The 15,664-nt window shown below is 45.4% G+C and overlaps 1 protein-coding gene across 2 annotated transcripts in view; it reads left to right on the top strand.

Moving 5' to 3' along the window:
- Positions 1-15,664, top strand: part of exd3 (exonuclease 3'-5' domain containing 3) — a 135,796-nt gene that overhangs the window by 61,890 nt on the left and 58,242 nt on the right. For both annotated transcript variants that reach the window (XM_039774450.1, XM_039774451.1), the window contains exons 17-18: positions 3,867-3,920; positions 4,288-4,419. In XM_039774450.1, coding sequence (XP_039630384.1) covers positions 3,867-3,920; positions 4,288-4,419 — 186 coding nt within the window. The remainder of the gene's footprint in view (positions 1-3,866; positions 3,921-4,287; positions 4,420-15,664) is intronic.

The following is a 15,664-nucleotide window of genomic DNA, read 5'->3' as shown; positions in this document are numbered from 1 at the left end:
CCTGGTGGTGCAGTCATGAGTCGAGGGAGTGGATAGGGGGGTCCACCACAAGATCCTTATGGTGGTATGAGAGCTTGCTGACAGTCAAATGGAGCAGGCACCGTGCTGCACAATCGGCCTGTCTAAGGACCCGGTGGACCACCGAGTCACAGCTGGGGATGTGAAGAGGGGAGGACCACCATGAGCTTCTCCGGGCCATAAGGGACCTGGCTAACAGTGGTCGCAACTGTACTCATGAAAGGAGGAATTGGGCAGTGATGGACCACCATCAGCATTTAAAGGCACTGAATAGGAACACTTTAGTGGTTTGAGGGTCAAAGGGAAGGAGCAGTACGGTCCACCGCCATTCTCTCGCTCTCAAGATCATACAAAGTCCTGGTGGCCTGCAGTCACAGCTGCACCCACTGAAGGAGTGAATGGAAACTGTGGTCCAGATTTAGGGTGACATGACCATAAGGGGATCTCGTTAGATTGATGGTGGTCAGCTTTGCATTAATAGGCAGTATGGACCACCATCAGCCTTTCAAAGGCCTTCAGTGAAAATGGAACCAAAAGGGACCCGGCTAAGCGTAGTCACAGATAAAAGTCATGAAGGGGAGGAACTGGGTGGTGCGGCCCACCCATAAGGACCCCAGCTCAACATTGTCAAGAGCTCAACTCATGAAGGTAGCAAGTGGATAACAACATAGTCCACCATCAGCTTTTGGAAGCCATAAAGGGGGACCTCGCTGACCATAGAACCAATAGCAGGAGGATGAGGGTGCTGTGGATGATGTGGACCACCTTCAGCACTTCAAAGGCAGGTTTTTGACTTGTGCTCATGGCTGCTGGCCTTCTTGAACCCTGAAATGGGTGGACTGGATGATCTGATGGACAGTCCTGTCTGCCTTCTGTCACCCCTGTCCTCCTCCTCTTGCAGTAGGGGGTCACGTGAAGGTGGGCTCTGTCCCCTTTCCTTCATTAGCAGGCTGCTGCCCCACCATGATTCTTAAATGCATGTAAGCTGACCTCCATGAAATGTGCAGGAGGGACCTCAGTGATGTCCACCTGTCCTGTAAATCCTTCTTTCATAGTGAGTGTGGACACCGCCTTTAGGTGCTGAATATCAACTTGAATTGGACAGAATGGGGCCGTGCTGTGTGGCGTCACCTGCTTTGGTCTGTCTGGTGTGTGACGGCTCTTCGCTTACAACTTGGCGGTCACTCCGAGCGAAACACCTCGGCTCTCTGTGCTGTTTTGCTGGAGTCTGCCTCGCATATTCATGGATGACATTGTTGAGAAGCGTGTTATTTTTGCTGAGATATCTTGAATAGAATGTGCGCGTCACGCTCCCATTTAAAAGCATTCGCAAGCTGCCCCATGAAGCAACACTGAGGTGTCTCCATGACGGACCAGTTTTCATTTCCAGATACGACCCTTTCGGAGTTTTCTTCAGCTTGATTTGTTTGCACATTTTCTCCTTCTTCAGCCTCTCCGTTAGCCGCCCATAACTGTGAAACTGTGAGTCACACGAGTGGCCAGGAACTTGTGGTCACCAGAGCTACGTGCCCCAGTGAACTTCGACACTGATCTGAAGTCTCCGCTGAGTGGAACTTTTACAGATTGTTTTTACGTTTAAGAGCAGCCGCCGTTGCCCGAGATAGTCCTGTAAAGCTCTGGCCCTTTTGTCTGCTGGTTTGGCTTCAGTCAGCTCTGAGGTCTCACTTGGTGTGAGCCAACAGATCTTACTGTCCTTTAAACTCACTGGAGTAAAATGGAAGCCCCACCCACAAATGCACCCTTGGGATTAAACTTTTCAGTTACAAAATAGTTTGTGGTCTAATCTGACAAAGTGGGACACGTGTGCTAAATGTTGTTGAGATTGGACAGAGGAGGTGAAATTGTATAAAGAACACACACACACACACACACCTTGAGCTTTATATCAACCAACAGACGGTGCATTACAAACAACACTTTTTATGAATCCCATACCACGTGACCTATAACAGAGAACTATGCATTGCGTTTGCCATTCCAACAGATAGTGCATCACAAACAGCAGCACTTCTTTTATGAATCCAGTACCAAATGACATATAACAGAGACCTATGCATTGCGTTTGTCATTCCAACAGATGGTGCATTACAAAAAACAAATGCAATGCATTTTATATACTGCTTGCATTACAAAATACATCCCAATAGATGGTGGATTTGAAACGTTAATGCTGAGGCCTGCTTTGATTATTTAGATTTCAACCTGTCTTGAAAGGGTAGCACAACTAGTTAGACATAACAGGACATCAAACCATGAAACTTTCCATTTGGTTTGAGTTGGACTTTGATGACAGCTGTTTGAGTCGTCACAAGCATATTTAACTTCTGTTGTTGACTACATGACAGATCATGGAACCATAATTGGGCAATTTATAGTAAGACATGGTGAATCAGAGCAATATTAAATTTGCAGAAAAATTACACATTTCACTCAGGGCATAAAAAAAAAAAAGTGAAAATCTCCCATTTTGTGACCCACGAAATTCACACCACTGACCCAGGAATAAATCTATTTAATACAGTATATATAAAAGACTTTTTTTAATCCCCTGTATCCATCTAATCAGCAATCTTATGGCAGTGCCAACGCGGGAACTACATTTCCCATCAAGCAGCAGGAGTGCACTGTGGCTGATGGGAGAACGCCTTTTAAAGCGGGAATCCCTCTCATCTTAAAACTGCAGGTATGGCGTTTTGTTCTCGTCACGTTTGAATTACAGGTACAGCTTTCGTCTTGAAGGTGGGTGACTTGTAGATGGGTTGTGTTTAACCTTGTTGAATGCCCAAAAGACACTTGCCCACCATTTCCCCGATTATATTCATTTGCACCCTTTTCTGAGAAATTTACAGATCCAAATAAGGCGTACGGTGTTGACAGACCCTTAAAGGACTGTATGTACCCAACTTTTCACAATTAAGAAATAAGTTATTAATAGTATATAATACAGTATATATTATATAATAATTATTATTTTAAGTGACTATCGCGGTTGTGAAATCGCATCTGAAATGAGTTTTGGCGTCCATTTCTATAAAACTGAATATGCGCCTCGACGGACGAGTTAAATGGCAGCCTGGTGTTTGTTGCAGTTTCATTGCACTGCGTCCAGGTGACAAGAAGTTTGAAAGGAGGAGGCGGCCTTTTCTATTAGAGCAAAGCTTTACATTTATGAAAAAGCCAACGCGGTTGTTCACTTGCTGTTACTTGGTGCAATTGAGACGAGCCACGCAGAAACCGAAAGAGTCGCCATTTGTTTCAGCGCATGCTGTTGATTAATTAAATGAGAAAAAAATGTTAACGGTGTCTGGCAGGTAGACGTTTATTCAAGTTAATTTTTATGTTAAGCCACTTACGTTTTTATTTTTTAATATACAGTGTTGTTATTTTGTGGCAATTTTAAATAAACTTTGAATTACCTTTACAATAAAGTGATCGAATAGCACTGCTGTCAAGTAACGTGGAATGAAGCGGCCACAAAACCCCAGTCGGGCCCTACTACCGTAAATGCCACGCGATCTTGTAAAATGCCGTTAGAAACTGGAGTTTAATGTATGCTGACGTCGTACTTTCGACGGGGTGTCAGACGCTTTGCAGTAAGTTTAAACAAATTCCAGATGCGTTGCCTTTCAGCGCAACTCCCGAACGGGCCGCCATGCGCGTCTCCTCACGCACGTCTTTGTCGTGTGCCAGCCCGCCTTTTCAGTTTGGCGCCTTGCACTGGGCACGTGACCTCGAGTGAGGAAGTGATGCCCTGGTTGGATGGTTGGCCGCCTTGTCGCGCCTCTCCTGCGTGCTAACATTCCATGTTCTGCCTTTTTCTTTCCCAGATAGCAAGACGGGAAGGTCGCGTCATCCTCACCTGCGGGATGCCCTATCAGAAGGTGAGCTGTTTTTCTCCTCACGGGGTTTGTTTGTCACAAATGTGTTGAGGTTTTGCCCTGTTTATAGCGCCTTTCCTCACAAACCACAGAAAATTAAAAGTATGAACCCCAGCTGTGATCAATGTGGGGTGGGCACCAGAATCTTGCAGGTGAAGAATTCAGGATGTTGGCACCAGCAGCCATCCCTGACAATACTAATGGCAGAAGGTGGTGGGTATGGGCGGTAGCAGCCCCATTATCCCCCAACCCCGCCATTGCTGTTATGCAAATACCCACTGAGTGTTTTGCATGGCAGTATGGGTGATGGCATAGTGAGTGAAGTTCCTTGTCTCCTGGTCTCGTCTCACCCCACCATCTTGTCTTCCAGCTGAGTTCTCAGGTTGCTGCTGGCTGCTGCCTGTACGTCAGCTCCTCGGAGAAGGCGCGGGAGCAAGCGCTGCAGGTCATCCGGCACTTCAACGTCCAAGTGACTCCGGCGGACATCTTCAGTCGCTGCCAGGTGAGGCCGGGGTTTGGTGGGGCAGCAGCCTGTGGGGAAGGCATGGGGGCACGTTGGGGATGCTGCCCGCCTGCTATTTAACGGCAGCTCTTTCTGGAAAAGTCTTTAAATAGGTTGAGGATTGTGGGGGGTCAAAGCCTATCTGAGCAGTGTCAGGTGCCAGGCAGGAATCAACAGTGGATGAGACATCTACTCAGATGACCAAATGAAGTCACCAATTAATGCAATTAGCTCACCTTTGGGATGTTGGGGCAACAGCAGAGCAGCTGGGGAAGAACATGCAAACTACATCCAGAAAACCCCTGCCACATTTGAATCCAGTGTGCTGAATCTGTGAGGTGCCTGCTTACTTTTTAAGAAAAAGTTTAATTACTCGTGTTATAGAGGGGCTTTCATAGAGCCATTAGACCAAGAGTAAAAAATGCAAATCGGTCCATATATATATATATATATATATAAATATATATATATATATATATATATATAAATATAAATCTAAAGTCATTCCGTCTGTCCGCTTTTCACAAGAGAGCTACTTAACGGATTTAGATTGTGGTTTTTTTTTTTCTTCTTCTATAATTTGCTTGAACATTCCGGTTAATTTTGCAACTTCTCTCATTGTGCCAAGCATTATAGTTTGGTTGCGGCACCAATTTATTTGCACAAATCTGAGAGACAGGCTGTGGGCCGAGGGGAAGGCAGGACTTCAGGAGTAAGGAGCCAGGTGGGGGTCCTCCTCACACACTCACACAGCAGTCTCTATTCGAATCGCTCTTCCTCTTGCTACGTGTTGGAGCGTACCTTGCCTTGGCTTAGTTAGCAATACCTGTTTGTTCAGCAGACATTTTCATCTTGGGATTGTTAGGAGTAACATTTGACGAGAGTGAGAGATCAGAGCTGTGTTTGTTTTAGAGCACGGGTGTCGAACTCCAGGCCTGGAGGGCCGCAGCAGCTACAGGTTTTCATTCTAACCTTTTTCCTAATTAGTGACCTGTTTTCACTGCTAATTCACATTTTAATTGTCCTGTTAGAAGGATTCAGTCCTCTGAATTGATTCGTTTCCTCATTAAAATGCAGCCAAACAGAAATGAGCCAACAGATGACCAACTAAACTGGGGTGCCAAACTCCAACCAGTTTCTTAATGAGAAGCCAAATCTTGCTGTTAATTAAACTCGTTATTTAATTCCACGGCTTGTTGTTGCTCTCATTCTGCCACAGCTGACATTTCCAAAACTGTTGATTTTCTGTTTTTCATAAGAACATCGTCAAAGTGTTTTGGCGAGTTGAGAGAACAACCTTACTGAGACCTTCACCTTTCTTTATTTTCAGATATTGTGTGATGTGGCAGCTTGTTTTGTGTCTCATTATTGTTTGGCTGCTAATTAAGGAAAAAAAAACAACAAAAGGGCCTGAGTCAAGTTCATTAAAAGAAGTAATCAGCAGCAAAAACTGGTCACTAATTAAGAAGATGGTTAGAATGAAAACCTGCAGCCACTGCGGCCCTCCAGGACTGGAGTTTGACACCCCTGTTTTAGAGGGTACCTGTTAATTGGCAGAGATATCACGGCAATGTGTTCTTCTCCCTATGCGGAGGACGCTCTCCCGTCAGAGCTGAATATGATCGAATACAGTGACAATGTTTGACATTAGAGCATACCTAGCTTCCACTTGGCCAGAGATACCTTGCCAACTTTTTACATTTTTGGAAAACCGGTCACAGCTACATTCTTTCCCCAATAGCAAAACCAAAACTATTGTTGATGAAGAGGGTCTTGGATACGAAAGCTATCAATATAAATCATTCTCATTACAAATTATTCCTTTTTTTTTTTAAAAAAAATAGATTTTTAAAGGTTGTCCAATTTACTGCAACGCGGGCAGAGCCGCTGGGGACAGCTAGTTCAGTATATTGAGAACAGATGAGCATTAACCAATTCAAATGGCACCGCCATATAGAACCTTTCACAGTAGTTTACAAAGAGCTGCAGATGACATTGGTCAGTTATTCTTTGTTTTATAGAGTGACTTTCAGAGTAAGTGCTGTTAAAACATAAAATGAACCTAGGAAAGCTTGGAGAAGCAGTGTCTATTAATCTGTAATAGTGCCATTACATCTATCTATCTATCTATCTATCTATCTATCTATCTATCTATCTATCTATCTATCTATCTATCTATCTATCTATCTATTTATCTATACATTATATAGTGCCTTTCACATCTCTATCTGTCTATGTAATTTGATGATACTGCTGACTATTCTAACATTAAAATCTATCTATCTATCTATCTATCTATCTATCTATCTATCTATCTATCTATCTATCTATACATTATATAGTGCCTTTCACATCTAAGTCTATCTATGTAAGTTGATGATCCTGCCGACTATACTAGAATCTAAATCTATTTATCTATACATTATATAGTGCGTTTCACATATCTGTCTATGTATTATATAGTACTTTTCACATCTCTGTGTAATTGTATGACTATATATACTAAACTATACTAAAATTTTAATTTATCTATATCTATCTATCTATCTATCATATAGTGCTTTTCACATCTCTATCTGTCTATGTAATTTGATAATCCTGCTGACTATTCTAACATTAAAATCTACCTATCTATCTATCTATTGTACTGTACAGCACCTTTCACATCTATCTAGCTACCTGACATATAATGTCTTTGCCATCCATCATTAAGTGCACATCTACAGCACATTCTTATTTCATACAGCGCCTTTCATAACAGTCTATTGATCTCTTATATGGTGCCTTTCACATCTGTCTTATCTTTTGACCTATCCTAGTGCCTTTCACATTTAACTTTCTGCAGTTCTTTCACATGTGCAGTATCATTTATGTTTCGTACCTTGCACCCAATCTGACTCTCAATTTCAGAATGAAACAAACCAAATACACAGTAGTTGGTGCTCCAGCCTCCCAAATCCAGGGTCCATGGTTCAGATCCCAACCCTTGTCTGTGTGGAGTTTGCATGCTCTCCTTCTGTCCAGTGGTTGGACAACCCAAAGGCACACCAGTTAAGTTGACTAACATCTCTACAATTGACATTGTGTTGGGGGTGTGTACATCAGTGTGCCATGTGATGGACTGGTGTGCCATCCAGGGTTGGTGCTCACTCCCCATAATCCCTGAACTGGGTAAACAGGTGAGGCAATACATAGATGATGTGACTTCTTATAGTGCCTTTCATCAAGCGAGTGATATTAAAGACCCGAATGTATTGAATATTCAGTTAAGTGGAGTTAGCGTCACTCTGTGGCCCTGGGTTTTATATTTGGTACCCTGTATTGATCCATATAGCACCTTTTAAAGGCTAGTGACTTCTGATGTGGTTCATTTTGCAGTGGGCAGCAGTCATGATTTTCCGAGCCTTGTCACTGGTGCTTTGAAAACTGAACTTGACTCATTCGTTCTTGATCTAGTGCTGCCTTTGTTTTTGGGAGCAGTTATAAATGTAATATACATACCTTTTTATGTTACTTGATGCCTTACAGACGTAGCACCTGTTTTTATTATAGAATAACTAACATATTTTTGGATGCCTCTGTTGTTTAGTGCCCTGCTTGCTTCCTTTTCTTTTTTTACAGACTGCATAGTACTGCAATATTCAGTTCTAGCCATCGTATCTGTCTGATGTGGACTGTGGCCCAGTTAGCGCATCTCAGTATGTGCTCACTACTCAGGTCAACGACTGAGAAGATGCGGATACTTTTGCTCGTTGTCTGGCTTGCTGGTCCTGTTAGTGCTGACCTGTGGCTCCTCATGGGTCTTCTCAATGGCTGTAAATTCCAGTGAGATTTCCCGAGTTGCTGGATGGTCCAATTCATGCTCCTTTGCCTGTTGACGGCCTGTTTTTCCCGGCCGCTGTCCGCCGTCTTTTGTTTTCAATGTGCAGAATGTCGAGCGTCCAGTTTGCCTGGCCTGGCCTCTTCACTGGCCGGACTTCACACTTCACTGATTTCCTGAAAACACTGGCCACTTGTCAGTAAGAGTGAAGGGCTGTGGGAATGGGGAGGGGCCTCACAGGCCTCCGTGGGAACAGCAGGAAGAAGAGGGGGGTGACAGGGGGCGGGCACAAGTGCCACCGTGGGAACAAGTCTTGCTCTAAACGTGCAGGCTGCCACACTGCTCCAGGAGAACAGGGCTCAATGTCGTCGGGGGTCGGGGAAAAGAAAAAGAAAGAAATGGAAAGATAGTGAGGCAGACTAGGGCGGTGGCCAGGTGAAACAGAGAGTACCCACTGACTTTGATGTAGTGCTTATTAGGCAGCCACCCCAATATTTGTCCCCCAGAGGGTGAGTGGGCCACTCTGCTTGCCTTTCAGAGCCGTACCCTCCCACCATAGTGTTGGGGAGGGGTTAACCCTATGGACACTAGATGGGTGGTGGGATTAGTGAGTCTGTGGGGGGCCTCCCCCCTCCCCCCTGCCCCTTCCATGCGGGACACTACGAGAGCCCTCGGCCTCCACACTGATAATGACAGCCGGCCATTCTTCAGCAGGCGGCCCCATTGTAGGGGCCATTGATGCCTCCGGGGCGATGATTAACCCGCCGATGGCGACTTGTTTCTTTTTCTACTCTCTTACCTCCTCTGAAAGCCGACACTTGAGAGCGGGCGAGCGAGGGCATTAACTCTGTGTGTGCCGGGCCTGCCCACCCGGCCGGCCAGCTCACTTGTCAACACAAATTGAAATGTCGCCGGCTCTGCTGCTCGCTGGCCTTTTGATGAGGAGCTCGGCTTTGCTCTTCTTTTCCTTTGTGTCTGTGTGGCTTAGTGGGGAAACGAAGGGGACTTGGGAGCCTTGGGGATGTACATTCAGTCCCAGCCCTTGACTTGGTGTGGGAAGCCCAGGGATTCATTTGAGTGGCTTGTAGGAATGGCACGGAGAGAAGGCGAGAGCGGAAAGGTGTTATCAGATATTGGACATCTATACGGAAAGCTTTACATTGTGATTTTGAATTGATTTGCATCTTTCACAATGTATTGTGCCTTTTTTTGTAATCTTAAACTGACACTAAATCTTTATTGTGAGGCTTACTTTTCACCTTTTGTAGCGCCTTTTATTGTAATCTGAAACTGATTTGCATACATGCCAAGTCTTTATGGTGGCGCCTTTCTTTCCCTGTGAATGCAATGCCTTTTATTGTTGCCTTCACTTGATTTGCATAGACAGAACACCTTTATAGTATTGTGCGTTTTTTTTTTTTTTTTTGTATTTAGCACATTTGATTACAATCTGAAGCTGATTTACATACATACCAAATTATTTTTTTATTGTAAACTGCTTCCGGACTAGACTTTGCACGTGTAGGTCCCTCTGTTTGCTTACGGTGAGTATGGCCCTTAACTCTATCTTGAGAAGATATGGCTGGCTTGCCACTTTTATGGTCCATTCTGTCCTCTGTTAGGAGTCGGGACTGTGACACTGTGTGTGGGGGGGCACATCTGGTTATTGTCCACACAGGAAGATTTGACTCTGAAAACTCCCCCCAGCCTTGCTGTAAGTGTCCCCCTGCTGTGCTTTTGACACTTGTGTATCCCCCCCCTCCCATGTGTCCATACCCACATGTGAAAGGCAGCACCCACCATTTGATTGATCCCTTTGCTAGCTCTTTGTGGCCAGTTTGCTTCATCCGTGTGACCTCCAATCACTCAATTTCCACTTCTTAAGGGCACTGTATATAAAGTTTATGGGGGCTTCTGGCAATATAGGGGGTTGTCCGTCCCATGGTAGCCTTACCAGTCATCACAGATTCAAAGGTTTCCATCTTTTTTCCTCGATTTGCTTTGATACGTGTTTCTTTTTGTCTCGCTCTGTCTCTGGCTAATGTTGGCTTAGTGGAAAAGCAGGGGGACTGAAAGCCCCAGGAGTGCTGAGTTCAGGGCAAACCTCGGTCTCGGTGTGCAGTGCTGAGTGATTCACTTAATGGGCTTCTAAAAGTCCCATGGACAGAAAGAGGAAACACAAACCTTGCACGGGTACTGTCGCAGTAGAAAGGTGCAATATAAAGTAAAGGGCGAAGAGAGTGTCGACCTCATCAAGGGATTTATTTACCTCGGCAGTGACATTCATGTGACTCTTCTTATGAAGTCATGAGGTCGCTGGAAAGGGGTATGTGGTGCTCCTGATATCTGCAAAAGGATGAAGGTCCAAGTCTTCAGAGTCCTGGTGCTTCCTGTTTGTGAGACTGAATGCTATCCAGTGACCTGAGGTGAAGACTGGACTCCTTCATGTGCGTCTCTTCAGAGGGTCCTTGGGTACCGCTGGTGTGACTTTGTGTTGCTCACGGAGTCCTGAATGAGGCACATGACCTGCATTATGAGGGAGCGCCAGTTATGGCACTACGGCCATGTGACGCGATTACCTGAGGGTGACCCTTATTATTGAGGACCTGAGCGGCTGGACCAGGCCAAGGGGATGCCCATGTAACATCTGGCAGCGGCAGATAGGGGGGCATTTCTGGAGGGTGGCTGGGGACTGCGTGTCTGCTTGGGGAGGTGGGTTGCCAACCAGGATCCCGAGCTGTTTGATCATGCGGTGGATGTGCCAATGTGCGGTACTGGTTCCTGCTCCCAAACTTGACTTGACTTCGGTTAAAAAGACGAAGAGTCGTTATCCATAATTAAAAAGTATTCAGCTACCACTTTGGAAAGTGTACATTAAAAGATGAGCCAGTGTCTTCCATGCTGTATTCCTTTGCAGTATCGTGGAGGTGCCTTTGCCAACCAGGATCACAAGCTGTTTCGTTGTGTGGTGCATGTGCCAACGAGCTGTGCTCCCCAACCTGACCTGACCGGTTAGTAACATTTTCCTTCCTTCTAGAAACACGCCAGGCTAGACACTGTCGTTTATCTGCTGTTGTATCTGTCAGTCTATAGCTTATATGGCGCCTTTCACACCTGACAGTGCTCTGTTTTGTTTGATCTTTGTTGGTGCAGGGGTTTGCTAGTCCATGCTTTGTCCACTTTGTTAGAAGTGACTCTCCATGTGAAGGTTCTGTGGTGTGGGCAGTTAGGCCCCCATTGATGTCTTTGTTATTCTAAAGTACTCCAGAATATGAACAATCTCTGTGGCTCACCTGCCGTTTTACCTCTTGGCCCACAGTTTGTATAGCGTCTTTCACAGTTGCCTGCGCTCCATTTATTTTTCTTGTGTCGTAGTTCTCACCCAGTCTTGTTTTTCCATTTTTGCATCGACTGTGCTGCCACTCTTTAGCGGCATTATATCAGAAGTTTTGGGGGGACTCCCAGTGTTTCTCACGGTGGCGGCTGCGAGGGGTTATCTGGGGTTGCACGTCCCATCATGGTCTTTCTTCCTCCCTCTTCACTAATGGCTTGTTTTGGCAGCTAGCAGCAGGACAGATGGCACATTGCCACCAGTAGAGAGAAGAGCCTTGCAGCATGGGGGGGGGGGCGAGGTAAGATGGGTTGCTACTTCATTTGGAAGACTGCTGGAGGGTTAGCATGTTGGGGTACAGAGGGTTTTGGGCAGCCCCAAGAGAAACGAAGGGAGAAAAAGACTGGAGGAGGAGGAGGAGCCGAGATTCACTTGAGTGAACACAATGGCCGGCAGGCTGGGTGGGGGGGTGTGGTGCACGTCATTTCCATTTATAACCGTCTGATTGTTAAGTGCCCCCCCCCACCATTATCATGCTAATGTTCATGAAGCGCTCAGTGTCCCGGGTTCTGTTGTTGGGCCGCAGCAGGCAAGCAGGGGTATGCGAGGAATTCCTGAGGAACACCAAAGCATTCCATGTGAAACCATCCCAGGCATTTCTCTGTTGTTGAGGGTGGGCTGCTGGACCCTCTGGGCAGCTCAGGTTACACGGCTCAGCACTGAGGTGCCGCTCTAGGCTATGCCAGTGCCTGAGGGGCTACTGCCTTAACCCTTCTGTGCCCATCTCTGCAGGTGACTGCTGAGGGCAGGCCAGAAACTCCTCTGTCAGTGGGTACATGTGGGTTGAAGCTGCTGCTGTGCTTATGTAGCGCCTTTCAGAAATAACGACAGTGTCATTGTTTATATAGCGCCTTTCACCACCATTGGCTGCATTGCAGAGAAGTAACTGCACCAAATTTGCCAGTCATCACTGCTTATGTGGCGCCTTTCAAAGCAGGCTGCAGATCAACTTTCTAAAGTAGAAGACAGAAAATATCGAGGCAGTCATTGGTTATGTAGCGCCTTGCAAAGTTCAGTGCACGACAGAGCTGTTGCTTCATTCCTGTGTTGGTTATGTATATAGTGCCTTTCAAAGTGGAACTCAGAAAAGAAAGGCTGCTGCATTCTTGTGCCCGTCTATTGCTTATGTGACATCTGTCAAAGATGGCACCATCACAGAATGCTGTAAAGCAGATGGCAGGAAGTGTTGAGGCTTCGTTGTTTAGATCAGGGGCTCTCAACATCAGACCTGGGGGTCCACTGTGGCTACAGGTTTTTGTTCCAAGCAGATTCCTAATCAGTGACCACACCTCATAGCACTGAGCTCAATTAATTAGCTGCTATTTTTATTTCTTTCTCTTATTCTACATTAAGAAAGCACCACAGCAGGATTTTTACATGTAATATAAGACATTTAGGAATATCTCCATTTTTGCTAGAGATTAACTCCCTTTTGTTGATTTCTTTCTGCAGTTTGCTTCCTTCATTGCGACTTAATAATGACAATTAAAAGTCATAGCCAGACAAACAACACGGGAATATCAAAGGCTACAACTACTTTATCGTTAAACCTACTAATTAGAAAACAATGAATTAATTAAACAATAGCAGCCCCTGGCAAAAAATAGAATAAAAATAAAGATGAAAATATTGTTAAAGTCAAGTCAAGTTGGGGAGCATGCACTTGTACAGAGCGTTGCCGCACCCACTACATGACGAAATAACTCGGGATCCCGGTTGGCATACCCCCAGGCAGACACACGGTCCAGTCCCACCCTCTCTGTGCTGCAGCCAGGTGTTACGTGGGCGACCCCTTGGCCTGGTCCAGCCACTCAGGTCCCCAACAATGAGGATCTTACGAGCTGATCACTCTCTGGGAAACGCGTCACATGGCCGTAGTGCCGTAACTGACGCTCCCTCACAATGCAGTTCATGTGCCTCATTCGGGACTCCATGAGCAACACAGTCAAACCAACAGGATTTTCTGGAGAGACACAGTACCAATACATTATTCCCTTATAACTGCTTGTTACTTTTTAATATACTAGGGGGCTCTGCCCGCTGCTCATTTCGCTCGCCAACCCCCAGGTGGGCGCTACGTGCTAGCAACTTAGTGGCTCTGCCACTCGCTTATGGGGAAGCGGATGTACAATTTAAACAGATTATTCTCATGGGAATTGTTACATATGCATAACAGAACTAACTATTTGACATTATAGTGAGTAATCAACTGTAGTAAAAAATAGTAAAACGTAATAAATTGAAAGTAATTCGGCCAGTGGGAGACCAGACGGTGTTAACGGTTGTAGATATACTTTGTGATATTGTAAGTTGATGTTTTCATCTTCCGCATGATCACCACCAACTGCTTCAGCAGAGTCTATTGATACGCATTTAACCAATATGCTATGTAACCGATCGACAATTTTCACGTTAATTTGTTTGACTTCGTTTGTCGGTGTTAGGATTCTGTTGATAACCCATCAGGATAAAATTCTTCAATAAGATATGGACATAATATGTCTTTTATTGAAAAGTTAAAAGTGAGGAAAACTTAGAAAATTTATAATAGCTAAGAGCACAGGAACTGAGTCTGACAAAAGCATTCACACCAATGAGAAGTGAGAGGACCGCCGGGCGTGATGAATATGATTGAGAGGAGGGTGGGACTTGGAAAAAAACCACTTGGCCAAAGTCTCGCAGGACTTGAAATTATCTCTTTGAAAAGTCTCATCTCAGGATTTCCTTTTATAATATATATATATATATATATATATATATATATAATATATTAGCAAACCAGTTTTTTAATTTCTACATTTTTCCCAAATCACGGAATCTGGCAATTACAGTTCACTTAATTAGCACAGGAGTGTAATTTAAAACAGAAGCTGGTTGGAACACAAACCTGCAGCCACAGGGGGTCTCCAGGACCGACGCTGAGACCTTTTTACAGCTGCATGACAGAGAAGCTGCTGTGTTCATTTTCTCATCATGTGAAAAAGAAAGTGCACCCCCTTAGAGTTCTCTGATTCTACATATCAAGATATCATAAAAAAAATAATAACATCCAGTCCCTCCCAGGTTCTGAAATTATTTAAATGTGACCTTGGGTGTAAAACGACACATCTCATATCACACTGTGTCAGTCAGTCAGTCACTTTCCAACCCGATATATCCTAACTACAGGGTCACGGGGTTCTGCTGAGCCAATCCCAGCCAGCACAGGGCGCAAGGCAGGAACAAATCCCGGGTGGGGTGCCAGCCCACTGCAGGGCACACTTACATACCAAGCACACAATTTAGGATCGCCAGTGCACCTGACCTGCATGTCTTTGGGCTGTGGGAGGAAACCCACGCAGACACGGGGAGAACATGCAAACTCCACGCAGGGAGGACCTGGGAAGCAAACCTGGGTCTCCTAACTGCGAGGCAGCAGTGCTACCACTGCGCCACTGTGCCACCATCCCACCATGTCATTATTTATTTATTTAACAAAAACAAAATGGAGAAGCCGTGTGTGGAAGAACTTATGTCCACTCCATGATTCCATAGCTTGTCATTTTCTAGGCGACTTTATCATCGTTGTGCAGGAATTCTGGCCCCCTCTTCCTTACAGCGTGGCTTCACTTCATTGGGGTCTGAGGGTTTTCGGCTCTCTGACAGTTTAGGTCCGGACTTGACTTGGGCCACTGCACTGACTTCATTGACTATTCCCTTCGTCAGGCATTGTGTTGTCTGCTGGTGGGCTCAGGCTCCTTGTCCCATCCTTCCACCCCCAATTTCAGCAACACTTTAGCTTTCGGACAGACGGCCTCACATTTGACACTCAAGTTCTTTGGTATACAGAGGAGCTCATGATTGACTCGGTGACTGCGAAGTGCTGATCTGCTGGCACAGCGTGTGGTGCATTAGGGCCAAACATCTCCACTTTAATCTTGTGTGCCCAATGGACAGTCCTGTGGCTTGTGCAGATTCAACTTTGCCAACCCAAGTCATGCCGCTATGTTCTTTTTAGAGGACAGAGTCTTTGCTCCCCTCGTTCTGTCTTCCTG

This window comes from Polypterus senegalus, chromosome 13 (genome assembly GCF_016835505.1).
Source record: "Polypterus senegalus isolate Bchr_013 chromosome 13, ASM1683550v1, whole genome shotgun sequence".
NCBI classification, from domain to species: Eukaryota; Metazoa; Chordata; class Cladistia; order Polypteriformes; family Polypteridae; genus Polypterus; species Polypterus senegalus.
This window is presented reverse-complemented; position numbering and strand designations above follow the sequence as displayed.